This window comes from Natator depressus, chromosome 12 (assembly GCF_965152275.1).
Source record: "Natator depressus isolate rNatDep1 chromosome 12, rNatDep2.hap1, whole genome shotgun sequence".
Taxonomy (NCBI): Eukaryota; Metazoa; Chordata; order Testudines; family Cheloniidae; genus Natator; species Natator depressus.
The window spans coordinates 26,316,546-26,335,134 of record NC_134245.1 but is presented as its reverse complement, the minus strand read 5'-3'; the positions used below and the strand labels follow the sequence as shown (position 1 = coordinate 26,335,134).

At 43.2% G+C, this 18,589-nt stretch overlaps 1 protein-coding gene across 2 annotated transcripts in view; it reads left to right on the top strand.

The window, feature by feature from the left end:
• BEAN1 (brain expressed associated with NEDD4 1) overlaps positions 1 to 18,589 on the top strand; it is a 114,499-nt gene that overhangs the window by 68,286 nt on the left and 27,624 nt on the right. For both annotated transcript variants that reach the window (XM_074968794.1, XM_074968795.1), the window contains 2 exons: positions 12,028 to 12,237; positions 18,072 to 18,213. In XM_074968794.1, the coding sequence (XP_074824895.1) occupies positions 12,028 to 12,237; positions 18,072 to 18,213 (352 nt within the window). The remainder of the gene's footprint in view (positions 1 to 12,027; positions 12,238 to 18,071; positions 18,214 to 18,589) is intronic.

Here is an 18,589-nt window from a genome sequence, read left to right as displayed (position 1 = left end):
ATTTGTTTTGTATTCATTTTCTCCTCCCTCCATCTGTGAAATCAACGGCCTGCTAAACCCAGTTTTGAGTCCTATCCTTGAGGTTTTGAGTCCTATCCTTGAGGGGGCCATTCTGTTTCTTGCAAAGCCACCCCCTTTGTTGATTTTAATTCCCTGTAAGCCATGTCATCAGTCGCATCAGGGCAACGGCAGACAATCGTTCCGCCCCTTTTTTCTGTGCAGACACCATACCATGGAGCCCACTCAGGTCACTTTGGCAATTAGGAGCACATTAAACACCACACGCATTATCCAGCAGCATATGCAGCACCAGAACCTGGCAAAGCGAAACCGGGCGAGTAGGCGACGTCAGCGCGGTGCCAAGAGTGATGAGGACATGGACACAGACTTCCCTCAAAGCACGGGCCCTGGCAACGTGGGCATCATGGTGCTAATGGGGCAGGTTCATGTGATGGAACATCGATTCTGGGCTTGGGAAACAAGCACAGACTGGTGGGACCACATAGTGTTGCGGGGCTGGGACGATTCCCAGTGGCTGCGAAACTTTCACATGCGTAAGGGCACTTTCATGGAACTTTGTGACTTGCTTTCCCCTGCCCTGAGGCGCAAGAATACCAAGATGAGAGCAGCCCTCACAGTTGAGAAGCAAGTGGCAATAGCCCTGTGGAAGCTTGCAACGCCAGACAGCTACCGGTCAATCGGGAATCAATTTGGAGTGGGCAGATCTACTGTGGGGGCTGCTGTGATGCAAGTAGCCAATGCAATCAAAGATCTGCTGATATCAAGGGTAGTGACCCTGGGAAATGTGCAGGTCATAGGGAATCCCACTGCAGCAAAGCCATCTACGGAACCCATATCCCTATCTTGGCACCAGGGCACCAAGCCGGTGAGTAGATAAACCGCAAGGGATACTTTTCAGTAGTGCTGCAAGCTCTGGTGGATCACAAGGGACGTTTCACCAACATCAACGTGGGATGGCTGGGAAAGGTACATGATGCTCGCATCTTCAGGAACTCTGATCTGTTTCAAAAGCTGCAGGAAGGGGCTCCAGACCAGAAAATAACCGTTGGGGATGTTGAAATGCCCATAGTTATCCTTGGGGACCCAGCCTACCCCTTAATGCCATGGCTCATGAAACCATACACAGGCAGCCTGGACAGTAGTCAGGAGCTGTTCAACTACAGGCTGAGCCAGTGCAGAATGTGCATTTGGACGTTTAAAAGCACGCTAGCACAGGTTACTGACTCAGTTAGACCTCAGTGAAACCAATATTCCCACTGTTATTACTGCTTGCTGTGCGCTCCACAATATCTGTGAGAGTAAGGGGGAGACGTTTATGGCGGGGTGGGAGGTTGAGGCAAATCACCTGGCTGCTGGTTATGCACAGCCAGACACCAGGGCGGTTAGAAGAGCACAGGAGGGCGCGGTGCGCAACAGAGAAGCTTTGAAAACCAGTTTCATGACTGGCCAGGCTACCGTGTGAAAGTTCTGTTTGTTTCTCCTTGATGAAAACCCCCGCCCCTTGGTTCACTCTACTTCCCTGTAAGCTAACCACCCTCCCCTCCTCCCTTCGATCACCGCTTGCAGAGGCAATAAAGTCATTGTTGCTTCACATTCATGCATTCTTTATTCATTCATCACACAAATCGGGGGATAACTACCAAGGTAGCCCAGGAGGAGAGAAGCACCAGGAGGGGTGGTGGAGGAGAGAAGGACACAGCACTTTAAAAAACTTACTGAATGCCAGCCTTCCGTTGCTTGGGCAATCCTCTGGGGTGGAGTGGCTGGGTGGCCGGAGGCCCCCGCACCGCGTTCTTGGGATTCTGGGTGAGGAGGCTATGGAACTTGGGGAGAAGGGCGGTTGGTTACACAGGGGCTGTAGCGGCGGTCTGTGCTCCTGCTGCCTTTATACGCTGGAGCATATTAGTTTGATCCTCCAGCAGCCTCAGCATTGAATCCTGCCTCCTCATCACGCTGCTGCCACCTTTCAGCTTCAGCCCTCTCTTCAGCCTGCCATTTCTCCTCCCGGTCATTTTGTGCTTTCCTGCACTCTGACATTGTCTGCCTCCACGCATTCGTCTGTGCTCTGTCAGTGTGGGAGGACAGCATGAGCTCAGAGAACATTTCATTGCGAGTGCATTTTTTCTCCTTCTAATCTTGGCTAGCCTCTGGGAAGGAGAAGATCCTGTGATCCTTGAAACACATGCAGCTGGTGGAGAAAAAAAGGGACAGTGGTATTTAAAAAGAAACATTTTATAGAACAAAGGGTACACTCTTTCAGGGTAAACCTTGCTGTTAACATTACATACATAGCACATGTGCTTTTGTTCCAAGGTCGCATTTTGCCTCCCCCACAGTGCGTGGCTAGGCCCTCCCCCCTCCCCATGGCTAACAGCAGGGAACATTTCTGTTCAGCCACAGGGAAACAGTCCAGCAGGAACGGGCACCTCTGAATGTCCCCTTAAGAAAAGCACCCTATTTCAACCAGGTGACCGTGAATGATATCACTCTCCTGAGGATAACACAGAGAGATAAAGAAGGATGTTGTTTGAACACCAGCAAACATACACTGCAATGCTTTGTTCTACAATGATTCCCAAGTACGTGCTACTGGTCTGGAGTGGTAAAGTGTCCTACCATAGTGGATGGAATAAGGCTGCCCTCCCCAGAAACCTTTTGCAGAGGCTTTGGGAGTACATCCAGGAGAGCCGCAAATGCCAGGGCAAATTAATCATTAAACATGCTTGCTTTTAAACCATGTATAGTATTTAAAAAAGGTACACCCACCAGAGATCCCTTCTCCGCCTGGCGGGTCTGGGAGGCAGCCTTGGGTGGGTTTGGGAGGTACTGGCTCCAGGTCCAGGGTGAGAAACAGTTCCTGGCTGTTGGGAAAACCAGTTTCTCCGCTTGCTTGCTATGAGCTATCATCTTCTTCCTTGTCCCCAAAACCTGATTCCATGTTGCCTCCATTTCCATTGAAGGAGTCAAACATGGCTGGGGTAGTGGTGGCTGAACCCCCTAAAATGGCATGCAGCTCATCAAAGAAGCGGCATGTTTTGGGCTCTGACCCAGAGTGGCCATCTGGTAGGCTTGCCTCAGCTCCTTAAGTTTCACACGGCCCTGCTTCGGGTCCCTGTTACGGCCTCTGTCCTCCATGCCCTGGGAGATTTTGACAAATGTTTTGGCATTTCAAAAACTGGAACGGAGTTCTGATAGCACAGATTCCTCTCCCCATACAGTGATCAGATCCCTTACCTCCCGTTCGGTCCATGCTGGAGCTCTTTTGCGATTCTGGGACTCCATCATGGTCACCTCTGCTGATGAGCTCTGCATGGTCACCTGCAGCTCGCCATGCTGACCGAACAGGAAATTCAAAAGTTCGTGGACCTTTTCCTCTCTACCAGGCCAGTGCATCTGAGTTGAGAGTGCTGTCCAGAGCAGTCACAATGGAGCACTCTGGGATAGCTCCCGGAGGCCAATACCATCTAATTGTGTCCACAGTACCCCAAATTCGACCCAGCAAAGCCGATTTCAGCGCTAATCCCCTTGTCGGGGGTGGAGTAAGGAAATCGATTTTAAGAGCCCTTTAAGTCGAAAAAAGGGCTTCGTCATGTGGACGGGTGCAGGGTTAAATCGATTTAACGCTGCTAAATTCGACCTCAACTCCTAGTGTAGACCAGGGCTCAGTGAGTCCACAGGAATCTATCCCTTCTGGGACTACCAAAGGCTCCTCTCAAGCACTAAAGAAAAGAAAAGCAGAAGCTGGCAGCAGGCCCCTGTCTTGTCCAGTTCAACACCCTCACGAGAATGACTCCTAGCAAGTGTTTTAAAGTAACTGTTGGGGTGTGGCCCACCTTCCCTTAAGGGGGCTCAACCAGGCAGTGGTCAAGGGAACAGCCCAGCCCCTCTTTGGGAGCTGAGATTTGAAGGGATGTTCCTCTCCTCAGCCAGCTGCTAACTGAGCCAAGTTTCCCCATTTTAGGCCTTTCTTCTAGGCTCGATATGGTTGCACATGTGACAAGGTAGGGCTGCTTGAGCCCAGAGCAGTTCATTAACCCTTGGCTGGCATGGAGTTTGCATATTTTGGCTATTACAGCCTGTGATGGGTTGTGCAATTTGCCCCATTACCAAATAGAAGCAATTTGATGTGATTTATGTAACCAACAAGGGGCAAATTTTGAAGGACTAATATGGAATATTCACAATGAAGTATTTACAAGCTACAGAAACACAACTGGATGAAAACATTTACAAAAAATTGCATGATGGAATAACTAGGAACTCTGTTAAAGATATTTGTGAGCTCTAAGTAAGTATCCATATTCCTAATATTTATTAAAGTGGAAGTTAATTATTTTGCCAGGCATAAATATGCAGATTACCAACAGAGGAATTTGCGTAAGAGAAAAATATAAAATGTTGGTGTTATTCTTTGCCCTGAGTAGTACGAATACATTTTGTTTTTGGAGATGGTTAATAGAAATAAGGGGTCTCATTTTGTAGCCCTTACTCTCGAGTACTCCCATTGAACTTAATGCTATTCAGGAAGTAAAGTCCACAGGATTAGCCTCAGCATTTAAAATACTGTAAAAGAAGGAGATTATCAACTGCATATTGTTTTAGAAGCTGGGCTAAGGGCAATTCATTCCTTTTAATAACAGTAATATTGTAATATATCATGCTTTTGCCAGAGACTGGGTTCAACTAGATTAATATGTATATAAAAGGGGGAAGATTCATGAATGAGTAAAAGGAGATAAAAGGATGAGAGTTTGAACAGCTTAGGCATCTTCAAAGCTCTGAAGCAGTGCTAGATAAGTAGGCTTTTTGTCTTACAAGAAGAAATGCTTCTTTGGGTACAAAAGGGGAATTTAAAAAGTTTAGAAGTAATTTCTTTTTCAACTCCCTGCTAATGAGATTTAAACTCCTATAAACAAAAATAGGGCCAGATTCTGATACCCTTACTCTGACTTCAGTGAGGCTACTCATCGACTAAAGTGCTGTGCAACATGAGTGAGGATATAAGAATCTGATCCATAACGCATATAGCTAAATAATGTCTAAAGGTTGTACAATGCCAACTGTAAAGGTGTGGACTCGCCCCTGCGGTGCCTCCCGCTAGTCATCCTTGGGAATTAGCTCTTTTCCAGCCTGGAGCACCCTCTGCAGGCCAGTGATCTGCACAGCTCTGGCCCCTGTGTCCCTCACAGATGCCGGTGCCCCTTTCTCTGGGGTTCTGCCCCCTGGCAGTACCCCCACACTCTGCCTCTGGGTCTCCCCTTCCTGGGGAACCCTCAACCCACTATCCCCACCTTGCCTCAGTCTGGGCTACTGCCAGTCATCAGCAAGCCCCTGCTCCCTGGGGCAGACTGCAGTGTAAAGGCCACTCGTCATAGGCAAGGGGGTTCAGACCTGTTGCCTTCCTCTGCTCCCTGTACCTCTGTGGGCCTTGGACCAGGCCCTACAGCCTGGGGGTTGCCAGCCTGGAGCACCCCCCGCTCCTTCCCCAGCACAGCACCACCCTCAATACCCTGTCAGGCAGGCAGCCAGGCCCTGCTCTCTCCCTGCCTGGAGAGAGACTCCTTAGGCCTCTGGCTCACAGCCTTTTTATACAGGCCAGCTAGGGCCTGATTGGGGCGTGGCCCAGCTGTGGCTGCTTCCCCAATCAGCTATCCCCAGCCACAGCCCTCTGCAGGGCTGCTTTTAACCCCTCCAATTTTAGGAGCAGGGTAGCCACCCTGCTGCACCAACCCATCCTTTAGTTTTCTTTGGTAAACACTTTACTTGTTTGAGAGGCAGCTATTAATCTTATTAGGGTAATAGTAATTCTAGTAGCCATTTTTCTTTTTTAAAAGAATCAAACACCATCAGCACTAGTTTAAACCATGGTATGATATTTATCCTTTGCGTGTGAGTCATCCAAGACAGCTCAGACTTTTCCAGTATTCCAGATCTACAGTTATTTAAAAAGCAGAGCAAAATAGTTTGTAGAATAGTTCTGTACCATAGTCAATAAATTGTACACCCAAACAATGGTTTGTTTTCGTCAGTTACCCATTAGGTATTTCGGTGAAAGGAAATTGCCAGTGCTTCTGATTTATTCTTAAACATTGACCAAACAAGTCACAGAATTTTGTTAGGTTAGGCATAACAATGGTGGGATCCAACACCAAAATTAGAATGCTCTGTAAAGGCTGTATATTCTAATTTGGCTGTTGTAATTATTGGAATAAATTCCACCTTCATAAAATTGGTCAGAACCCTCTCTCAGGAGGCATCTTCTGTTGCAGCATTTCTGTTACATGTAGAAATGTACATTTTTTCCACTTGCAGTAATCTTCTGAGCTTGTTTAGCTGATAAGAAAGAAAATTATGGGAGAGGAGAGAACAGAAGTTTTTGGATATTCAAAATAGCCCACTCTACCTATATTCTTAAACTAATGCAAATCCTTTTGGTCATGATCCTTCCAATGATCACAGCTAATTACTCCACATATTTTTTTCCATGTCCTTATCACAAGACTTTGTATTCCTTTTTCCTTGTACTTTTTACTACTCTGTTGACAGTGATTAATATATACATATTTACAGTGAGGAGCCAGGTTTGTTAAAAACTCATCCTGAGCATGAGAAAGGGAATAAACTGTCATATAGGGCAGGATTTTCAAAACAGCTCATCATAGTCAGTTTTGAAGTCTATGGTAAAATTCCCATTCAATTCAATGGGAGCAGTGGTAAGCCAACAATGAGTGCTTTTGAAAATTCCACCCATAAGCTTCTCCTGTGAAGTCCATGAAAGTTAACCCACACCATCCAAAATTCTGTAATCCACCCACTCCCAAAAATAAGAACAGTATTAACCTGGGACCTTCCTCTGGATCTCCCAGTAGGTTTCTAAGTAAACAAAAAGGGCAAAAGTAGTCTCTTAGGTCTAGGACATGTGTCAATCTCATTCAAATTCACTAGAGTTACTCCAGGTTTACACCAGCATAAATGAAAGCAGAATCTGTCCACTTCTTTCAGGGGCTGGAAAGAATCAGGCACATTGCTGGTGCTTAACAAGTAAATAATAATAATAGATCAAAGATTTGGCCATGAAGTTTAAGTCTAATCTCACTCTGAATCCTGCACCAATTACAAATTAAAATCAATCTGATGAAAAGCCTTTGACATAGTCTTGTGGACTTGCCTAGCATTCAGTGAAATTCTAGCAAAATTAATAGGCCCTGTGCATTGCGCCAGTTTTTCAAATGTAAAACATCTTCAGAGGGCTGACATTTTTTAATCACCAACCTGATGTATAATATCAATATTATCAGTGCCACACCTAATGTGAAAGTTTTAAACTTGCCTTGTGAAACAATTGACTGATAAAGGCATCAAGGAGGGGCTGCAAGTCTGTGACTCTCTCCTGACCTTCTCATTTCTGCTATCTGAGAACTTAGCTTTTATAAGATCTGTTAAATGGTTGGCAGTTGATTATAGTAGGTTGCTTTCAGCCAAACTGACAGTAAAATCTCTGCTTTAGTAATGGCATATTCCCATCTGCTAATTGGTTAAAATAAATATTTGGAGGTCAATATGCCAATGTCTGTGTGGTTTTAATTCTGTTCTGCTTCAAATGCTGATAATCTACCTGGTAGTGTCTGTTGCCACATCAAGACTCAATCTCATGTCATTATGGTGGGTACTACATTAACACTTTCCTTTCATCTTCAAAAGCTTGCAGAACATTTGTGCAAATCTGGCTACATATATCTTGGCCTGATTTTCAGAGCTGGACTTCACAGGGTTTTCAGTCCTTGTGAAAATGCTTTTCATCTTTGCTATTTAATCCTGCAAGAATTTAGGTAGTGTGAAGCAGGGAGAGCAAAGTCATTGCAATCCAGTGCCAGTGTAACCCACACACCTTCTGGGTGTGGTGTTCTGTCTCCTCTAGTGGCACCGAGACCACTTAGAGAGAGAGAAAATGAGTCTGCTCTACAGCCTTAGTTAACAGCCAGTTGGTTTTTAACTCATACAGTAGAGGCTCATGCACTAAGCTCCAGAGGCCCCAGGTTCAATCTCGCCCACCAACAACCAGGAGGGAATCACTCATTAAAAAAAGTTATACATCTTTGTTTTAGTGTAGTCAATGTGCCAGATATCTTTTCAGGTGGAATAAAGTGATAACAGCAGGAAAGCTACATTGTAAAAATCAATCCTCATTTTCTGTGAGCTTCTTATCATTATATGAAAGCTTTACAGGTGAGCAATCAGTAGCCTATGGAAGTTACTAGAGGTGAGATCTCAATCTTCAGGAAAGATTGGATGTAAATCTGGATCTAAACTTTGCAGCTGGCTCCTATCTTTACAATGAGCTTGTGGTTCAGAACCAGATCCAAACTTTGCACTGTGCACCCATCTTTAGAAGTGATATTTACTAACTGGCTCCTAATGCAACATCCACAACCTCAGCTAAACCCAAATGCACTTTACACACTGAGAAAGTGGTGAGCCAAGAGTTTTCATTAGTGTAAAATTAGGATAGGATTAACACACACACACACACTAAGGACCCAACTTGCAGACTAAAAGCTTTATTATACTAAAGAGCAAGACTTTGTAAGAGCTCCCTAAGTTTTTTGGAAAGCTGTCTTAAATGCCCATGAAGATTCTCAGTCAGTCAAGTGCTGCTAAAAATTAACACAAACACTGCACACAAATTCCCAAGGTCCCCCCCCCCCAGTAAAAACAGAGTATCAAGCTTTAGCCACTGATAATACATGTTTGTGTGAAGCCATCATGTACATACTGCTGCTCTTTGCAATCTCAATGTGGCTGCAAGAGTATACTAAGAGTATCATACAGTAGCAAGAATTGGATAAATACTGCAGAAAATTATCTGTTAATATCCATTCCAATAAAAAGTGCATATACACCTTTACAGGACTCACCCAACATGTTTTATTTGCTTTTCAGGAATATTTGTAGGAGCAAAATTTTGTTCGCAAGAATGTCTACAGAAGGGGAATGTGCCAGAAAGGGAATCGCCCATTGGTACATAGAAATGGTGCATACACAAATTCTCAATGTGCATGTCAGCTTGTACCATTTTTGAAAGTTTGTCCCAATGGGTACACCTGCAAAAATGTAAGTTGCACTTTTTGCAGCCAGAAAGCCCTATATGGCTCCTCCTTCCCAGAGACAGCCTGATCCAAAACCCATTGCAGTCAACTGGAGTTTTTCTGCTGATCAAGGCAATATGGGGTAACAGGGCATGAAAACAATACCTGCTGCAGCTAGCTTTAAAAATTTCACCCTGAAATTGACAGGGTTATTTTATGTCCCACTTCCCCCCATAGCTTTACTTAGTAGGGGACCCTATCAAGTCAAGTGCTATGTCCGTTACCCAAGCCCATCATTTGTAACACTTTCCATTTTTTGTAAGTATCACAGCGCTTTGAATATCAACACATGCCCATCCACATGACACCAGTAGACACTCTAGGGGAACCCAAAGTTAAACGTCTAGCTTCTCTCAGGATGAGATTTGCATTGAAAACAATTGCAGTCATTCTAACTCTTCAGATTTGTTGTTGTTTTATTCAACTTTTCTGTTGAATTGTGTCTCTGGATGTGCTGTTGCAGATAAATAATCTAGAAATGGAGTTGGAAGATGCAGAGGTTTTTTAATAACTTTTCTTATATTTGGTGAGAAGTCATCTTTTAATTGATAAATAATAGCAGGAAGGAAACATTGTACAAGAGACAGAGCTTTCTCAGGGGGTCGCCAGTACTGTGGAACAAACTCCTGCAGGAACTAAAAATTACCACAAATCTCACCACTTCCGCCTTAAGTGCAAGATTCATTTCTTTGACCTGGTCTTCTCTTACATAAACATATAGCAGTGTGTGTGTGTATTAAATATATCCACAACACTGCACACACTTCTCCCCCAGGGAGATGAGAACCACTCATATTACAGTGATGAGTGTGGTATAAAAGCCTATGTAGAATAATTGTATCCTATCTGGAAATTAATGTTCTTTTAAAAAAAATAAAAATGTAAATATACATCCTGAAAAATTCCAGAAATTAAAAGTTTCTGAAATAAACATGGAAAGCCAGAAATACATTTACACTGTTTTCAAGGCCAAAGTCACACAGTAGTTTCAACATGAAATAAGAATGAAAGAAGTGCTCAGAAAATACACTGGGGGGAAAAAAACAAAAAGCAACTCCCCACATGACTTTATTTAGTAGAATTGTTCATGGTATTGGAAAGCTTTTGTTATTGGTAAAGACAAACAAACATAATACTTATATTCACCCAATATTGTTAGTCCTCACTTGACCTCTAGCCAGTTTGACTTCCCAGCCAAGAGCAAACCTGGCATCTCAGTTCTGCAGCTTACACCAGGATGTTGGCCAATGTGCTCTATACCTGTCCCTGTGCATCTTATATATTGCCATATCATGAATTAGATCTGCTGAGATTAAGTGAGGCCCAGAGACCCCAGCTTTCATATGGTCTAGGAGAGCAGTAGCTGCTTGGAGTGAAGGGAGAGTGGGACTAATTAGTACATAAAGCTTAATATGCTGAAATACGGTTGTATGTAGGAATCCATGCAAAGTTTGTAAGTCCTCCAGGAGACTTTGTGAAGCTTTTAAACCTCTCAGGCACGTATGGAGAACTGGAAAGCTAAAGTTCACAGAATTAAAGTTTATGTACATTGAACATTTTATTTTTCAGCATATAAATACCTGTGCTGATGCCTATTATAGAACATTTGCATAGACGTGTTCATAGCTGAAATGTATTTCGTTAATATTCCTTATTTTAAAAAAAATAGGAAATTCCCAGGGTGGGGAAAAAATAGTTTGCCATTCTGGTTTGGTTTTTGATTGTGCCATGTGATGCATTTGTACTCAGACATTTAATAGAATTTAAGGGCAAAAGGGGCCATTACGACTATCCGGTCTGAATTCCTGCGTAACAAAGACCACAGATTCATCCACTGCTTCTAGCCCACTGCACCTTATAGATTTGTTTTAGAAACTGTATGAATGGTGAGGGTATTTGAATATTTATCTTCCTTTCACTATTCATTGCCATAGTTTAAATACAGTTTAAGAAAATCTAAGTAAAGTTCCTTTATACATATATTTTAAATTTAATGTTAAGTAATCACTATAATGTAAAATTGTTTGTTAATGAGGTGGGTATTAATGTAGGACTTGTCTAGGTAATAGGGTCACTCTTCATAGCACATGTTCCTTGAAGCCAGACAGAAGATTGGGCAGGATAAGACAACCTTGTGCTGTTAAATGGACATTCTTAATGACTAGATAATCAGGACTGCTAAGTTAGACAGACTCTAGCATGGAAGAGCCTGCAGAGATGCTACCGTGCAGCTGCGCTATCCTTAAATTGCTGCAGAAAGAGTAGGCTAGCTGGCTGATTTTATTAATTATTTTAATATTTAACATACCATACCAGGCTGACTAAGTGCCCATATTCAGTTATTATATGCGCACTAATACTGAGAGAGAGAGAAAACTCAGCTCTCAGACAAGCCAAATAGGTTCTATCCAAGTATCCCAGGCAGACAAATTATTCAGATTCATGGCAGTTATTTCCAGTAGAGATCACTGGAACTTTTATTATTTGCTACCAGAACAACACAGACAGAAATAAAATATCTATAATCTCATGAAGATAATGAAGTAATAATCAGGAGGGGGTGAGTACAAATAGCAGATCGCTTCTAGCCTTTGAAGTGAGTATGTGCATCACTACACAGGAAGTTTTACGGGCTGGGAGCCAGGACATTCTTACTCTTCAAAGATCTTTTGAAAAAATATTAACAATTTCATAAGGAGATCATTGGGGCAAGATGTAATCTGTACAATGCAAACAACTGTCCAAGTTGAAATCCATTTGTAACTTGTTGCTCTGGATATCTGTTGCTTATGCAGCAGCTTTAATTAAACACAGTCTGTCTCTTTCAGCATCATTTATGCACTCTCTCTCTCCTGTGCAGAAGTTCACTTGAACCAGAGCAGCCCTATCAGTGAGTTTCCCGGCTACAGTGAAAACAGCAATGACACCAGCTTGCTGGTCTCCCCCCTCCTGGTAGCTGGAGTAGTGATTGGACTTGTGCTGTTTCTATCCTGTGTGACAATCATTGTTGGCAGCCTGAGAAAGGATGGACGCTTAAGACACCCACACCTGAGGAGAGAAGCTACTTATGGTGAGATCGTGCTTACGTGTCTTGTTGCACTGCTCCTATGGATAGCGAGAGCATGACTGCAGAAACTGCAAAGCAAACATTAAAAAGACAAAAGGAGGATACAACTGGTTTTCTTGTTTAGTTGCATCTCTCAAAGTAATGAGAGCTACATTTCAGTATTTTAAGTGGTCAAAATGAATATGTGAAAGCCAACTGCATAGCTCCTGTTTGTCAGGCTGCTTAGTTTTCTTTGGTATTGTACACATTTGTGTCTCCCTCCCTATAGTCTCCTAATTTCCTGCTGCACTCTATTGAAATCCCATTACTGCCATTGGTCTGTGGGCCCAGTTTAATTTGTGTCTGCTAGAGAGCCAGCATATAGTAGTTTCTAGAACAGGAAATAATGGAGTTCTCAGTCTCCAAATCTGTACCGACCTTGAAAATTGCCCCTTTGTTTTCTATAGAAGTGAAAAATTCCATGTAATGATGCTGCCCTGGCAACATGGCAGGACATCTGGTTACATTAGATTTTAAGCCCCTTCCCAGCAGCACTAGTCAACCTACCACTCAAAAAGTGTCCCAATTTTTTCTTCCTGTGACTGAAATCGTTTGTGATTTCAAAGTATATGAGATGTGAAGAGTCCCAGGATGACTTTTGGGGCCATTTTGAGGGCTGCAAATCAGAAAAGCTTGAGAGCCAATTACACCAGAAAAACCGACAGAAGATGCGCTTCTGTAGTTAAAAACGGAAAACATTAGGGATGGATATAAAAAGTGATCCCATTGGCCAGATCTTCCGCTGCTGCAAAGCACTGTAGCTCCACTGAAGTTGAGGGTCATTTAATTTATATGGGGCATTGGCTATTTACACTAACGAAGGATCTAGCCCCACAAGGTTGCAGTTTGTCATGAGACAGTTAATTTATATATTTTTTTTAATTCTAGTTATTCTCAAGGGATTGTTCATTTAGGATTTTACAAGAAAACAATTCTAAAACGTTATAATTTGGAGGAAAACCACTTACCGAAAACAAATTTACCCTGTTTTTGGAAGATACCTCTCAGGCCGCTTAAAAGTACATTGGACCAAAACTTAGTCTACTGAGGTAATTTACAAAGCTCCCATTGAAATCAATGGGGCTTCAATCTGGGGCCGTATTTTTCATCTTTATTGTAATTATTCATTTTGTGTTCGATCTGTGTTTAATAGATAAGTGTCTACAGTCAGCTTCTTCAAATAATGCAATTATCATCAAGGTTTTTGGACCCCATTTTAGATTCACATTTTTCACCTCTTTTAGAATTGCTATATTTAATTAATAAATAAATAACCTTAGTCCATTGGAGATAAATTAAAAGCAACGTCTACTGTTTTTGTAAGACCTATTTTTTTCTGGTCTTTTTTCTGGCTTTGCAGCACTAATCCCTGAGCTGTACAGTTACTGTATCATCAGTAAAGCCGGTACACAGATGTTTTGGCGTTATAAAGGTGTTGTATATTATATAAGATGAAGTCGTCATTATTTAAACAAAAATGCCTATGTTAATATTTCAGCTCCATACCAACACAGAAGGTGGCGGGGGCATCAAAGCCCCCCAGAGAAAAGGACAATCTGAAGAAGAAAGATATTTTCCCATCTACCACCTGATTATTAGAAATAAGTGTTAAGTTGTACGACAGGGCTCAGCAGCATCATTTAAGAAAAAAATCAAAATAATAATCAAGCTCAGTGGCGCTCATCTACCTATCTTAAGGTTTTACCTTAGCAGCCATCACCATAGCATCTGGGCACACTTCCATTGGCTCCAGTTGTAGCACCAGGAACCACTGTGAACTTGGCTGACTAAGCTTACTAAACATAGGAGAGGTGCAGTCAACATGGTGCCCTGAATTAATCCCTGGTGGAGTTCCACCAGTAATAAATTAACCCATTAAAATGACCCTGAAAAATTAACTGAAAATGTGCACACTGATGAAAAATGCTTGAGGAAGGCACAGACAGTCCCCAACTTGTTGAAGTGTGTCCCAACCTCTATCCAAAAAATCACTACTCTGGTAGAGACCTCCCTCAAAATAAAAAAAAAATATTGATCCCTATATACAGTCACAGCCCTAATTCATGGATCTAGAGTGATTTGCTTCATTAGAGGGCACAACTTATATTCTTCTCTATCTACAGCTCAGAACACCTTTAGAAAGTTTATACCACTGTTTAGAGTTTCAGATAAGTCTTCTCAGGGTAACCCATAGCTGTGGAGATTTGCTGAATGTGTTTGTGGTAAAGAAAAGTCAAATTTAAAAGCAGTGGTGCTGGCAATGAGCGCAGACTCCAGGGCCAGATCCTCAACTGGTGTAAACTGGCATAGTTCCACTGGCTCTGATAGAGCTATGCTAGTTGATATCAGCTGCGGATCTGGCCCTTGACTGAGTAATCATTGCAAGGAAGCACTTTGCAGTGCACCTTATGGATAGCTTAACAAATGGGAAGCAGGCACACAGTTCACAGGAGCTACTTTTTATTTACAAATGAATTTTTATCCACACTAGTTTTCTACATCAGTGAGTTTAACCACCTCTGTGAAACATGACTGCCCTTGTCAGCTCACTAAAGAACAGGCCTAGCCTGCCGCTGAGTAATGCTGACATTCCATGAAGTGCACCTGGTTGTGGCGTAACCACCAGCAAAATCCCATAGTGGATGATGTCTCTGACATAAAAACAGACAGGCAATAAAATTGTCATCTTGTCGGCTCCTTAAGGGAGTCAGGGACAATTTGTCCTGGTTATTTTTGTTCACATAGAGAAAGCCATCGGAAAACTACAGAAGATTTTGAAAGCTCTGTCTGCAGCATTTATGGTGCTACTGTACATGAAATTGTGACTAGCTTTACTGGTAACTCTTACAGGACAAGAAGGGAAGTCTGACAACTACCATTAGAGCTGAGGAAAGAATACAGAAGTCCTTTATTAGATTGATTTTGCCTCTTCTGTTCACAAAGGGGAGGGCAGGAGGTGGAGCTGTGGGGTTGAGGCATCATGTCACTGAAGACCTGCTATTGTATTCAATTTCCTACTTAGTCCCCTGAGAACTCCCTTAGTTCTAGCTGCCACATGAGCTGAGCTGCCAGGAAAAGCTGCAGGAGGTCCTGGATAGGTGCATAAACCAACTGCAAACACTATTCCCTTAATAGAAAAGTCTGGAAAAGACCCCCCCCCCCAAGGGGAATCTTACAGAGTTTACCTCCCTCTGTAACAAGCCTTATCCCATTTATACTTAACACAATCCATTCATCTTCACTCTACCTCACCCTTCACATTCAGACCAGAATTTTTTAATGACACCATGGCCTCTCCTAAGCTAGTGATTAAGCAGTATCCTTACACATGTCCTGCTTTTAGATAAGACTAGGTATGCATTAGGCAATATTAATAGGAAAACAGCTTGAAAATGATGCACCTCCTAGGCTTACTGTTCCCTCTGCCGCCCCACACACACTCCTATCTTATTTTAGTGCATTGATTCATATATATTTTCTGAAGCTAAGGTCAGACCTTATTGCTCTGAGAAAGGCACCATGTTCTGTGGAAGGAGAGTTAAACAGTTACGATATATTTCTTGGCTCACTATATTGATCAGATGATTCATTATTAAAAATATGTTGGCTATTCTGCCTAAAAATTGACTTGACCTTTTATCACTGATCCCTTCATGCTATGGATTGCAGGGGGTAGGTATTTTTATAGATGTTACTATGATGCCATCACTTCAAACTTTTACATCTTTATTTCCACACACCCCCACACTCAAAAAGAAACAGTATTAGCTTTCAACAGCAGGAGGAATAACTGCATAATTTACAAATTACAACCCTGGTGTTTACTTTCCATTTTGTGGGTCCTTTCACATGAGCTGCCTATCCAAGCCTCATTTTACTACCTAGCAAAAAAGAAACCCCCACTTTTGTTTTTACTTTCAAACTACAATTATGCAAAACAGTGTTTTATGAAGCAGTTCCCTACAAAATCTCTAGGAAGACATTAGCATTGTACTTCTTGAAATTACACACAAATATAGTTCCTTATTGTAGGAGTTAAGCAAATGAGTTGTGTAACCAGTTACCAATGGGAGCAGGTGTGCATAGGGTGGGGGGGGGCACACAGGGAGAGAGGAAGGAGGGCTACTGTCCAGGCACTGGTGGGTTTGGGGAAAGAGTCCCTGATTAGGCTTCTCTGGGCACCAGGTTGCCCCCAATACAGTTAGCTTAATTCAGACCAGATGAACTCTCCCCTACAGTTCAGTTACATTTAGCCACCCTCACCCATCTGCAAGGCTCCACAGCTGCTGTCCCCATGGAGGTGCTGACTGCTAGCTCCTCCTCTTCTCCCCTCCCATCTGTGAAACAGAGAGGGTCCCAAGCTGCTCAGGAACAGACTGTTTTCCATAAGGGGCAGCCAGCCACTGAAGTCTCCCAGTATCTCAGGGCCTGCTCGCCCTCCCCTTCCAAGAGTAATCTAATGGTCTGACTTCCTACCTCCTCACCCCTGCCCTACCAAAAACAATGTCAGCTCCTGACTCCCGTCCCTAGGGGCATCTCTCTGGTGCTTGAAGGAAAGGGGAGAGGGGCCAGGAGCCTGGAACTGCTGGAGGAGAATCATCTCCTCCTTTCTTCAGCCAGCCAGTGCTGCTGCTGCTCCTCTGGCCCGGTGAGACACAGCCAGAGAAGCAGAGGCGATGCCAAATCTACACCACAAAGTGGTGCAGCTGAGAAGTCTGGGTGTAGGCCCTTCACCTGCCCACGGTTCCACACAGTCTGTGCTGGTATTCTCTCCGTTATGCTACTAACCCCTGTCTCAGTGACAGCCTGCATGCAGGCAAGCCCAACACTGACTGCAGAGAAAAGAGCACCACCAGTTTACCTCTTGCCCCTTTAGATTTTGGCACACCTTGAGGTGTCAAACTTCCAATGGAAGACTATGCCCCTTTACACAGCACTCCCTGCTTGTACCGTGTTTCAACCAGTTTCCTGATATCTCTGTGGGAGCCACGTAAGGACTGCAGTTTTGTATTTTGGTTTTTTTCTCCCCCCCAGTCCTGTTCTCCAGTTTCTTTTCCCCTGTGCCTCCTAGTATTAAGGACTCAAATTTAAGGGATGTCTACATTGCAGTCAAAAGTGTGACTGCAGCACATGTTGGCATACTTGTGCTTACTTTGATCTAGCTAGCTCAAACAATGACAGTCAAGCCGTGGCAGCATGGGCAGCCAGACAGGTTTTACAAGCCCATCCAGGACCTAGGATGTGTACTTAAGCTGCCACCCCTGTGCTGCTGCAGCAGCGTCACTGCTATTGTTATTCAGGCTAGCTAGATCAAAGCTAGCTCAGGTATGTGTACCCATTCTGCCATCACACCTCTGACCCGCAGCGTAGACATCCCCACAGATGCCTAAAGTTAAGCACCTAGCCCCTTATTTAGACACCTACATAGAAGTGATCTGGTTTTCAGAGATGTTGAATATATGCAGCTCCCAATAACTTCAGTGGTTATGGAGAAGCAGTGCTAACATTTGAGATTGTGTACAGACCTTGTATTCTATTTGGGTAGGGCATTAATAACACTCACTATTTGGGGAGTTCCACGGGGTGTATATTCTTAGCTCCACACCATGATACACAGTAGCTTAGATTTAGTGGGCAGCCACCCCTGAGAGGGAATTGTTTTATTTCCTTAAGACCTGCTTGCCCCTAAACACCAACAATCCTGCCGTCTCATTTGTGGACGACAGGTATAAATTATGGCAGAGCTGCAGAGAAGCCACCATGGAGAAAAGACTCAGTATTAATTGCCTGTTTTATAGCTCCAGATGGCTTCTCCTACGGTGGCTCAATTGGAGAGCTGAGATCCACCTGCACAGAAGAGTTCCCACCAGCTTTTGACTTCAGTTCCTACATGGAGACTCTCTCTCAGGTCAATGTCATGTATCCTGACTCACCTCCATGGTAAGCACATTTCTGGGTTTCTGCCAGCCCTTTTTAGGATTGTTTACATATTATAGGTACAGGAGTGGTAGTTTTTTTTTTGCAAAAGAATGTTGTGATTATATTTGTATTTTGCTGACTGAGCCTTTGTGAAAAGGGACTGTTACTAGTCATAAGTAAATACCCTTTTTAAGTATTCCAAAAGAGGCAGTATAAATATATTTGGATAATTTTATTACCTTATACTAAAGACTATTAACAAGGACAAATAAAAGCTTGTAAACAGAATGTTTTGGCCACCCTGTTGTGTATAGTAGCTCCATATCCTCAAATTGTGGTTGAGAAGACCTTTCTGGGAGTTCTTGGGGCCACCAGAACTAACCAGACATGTTCCAAG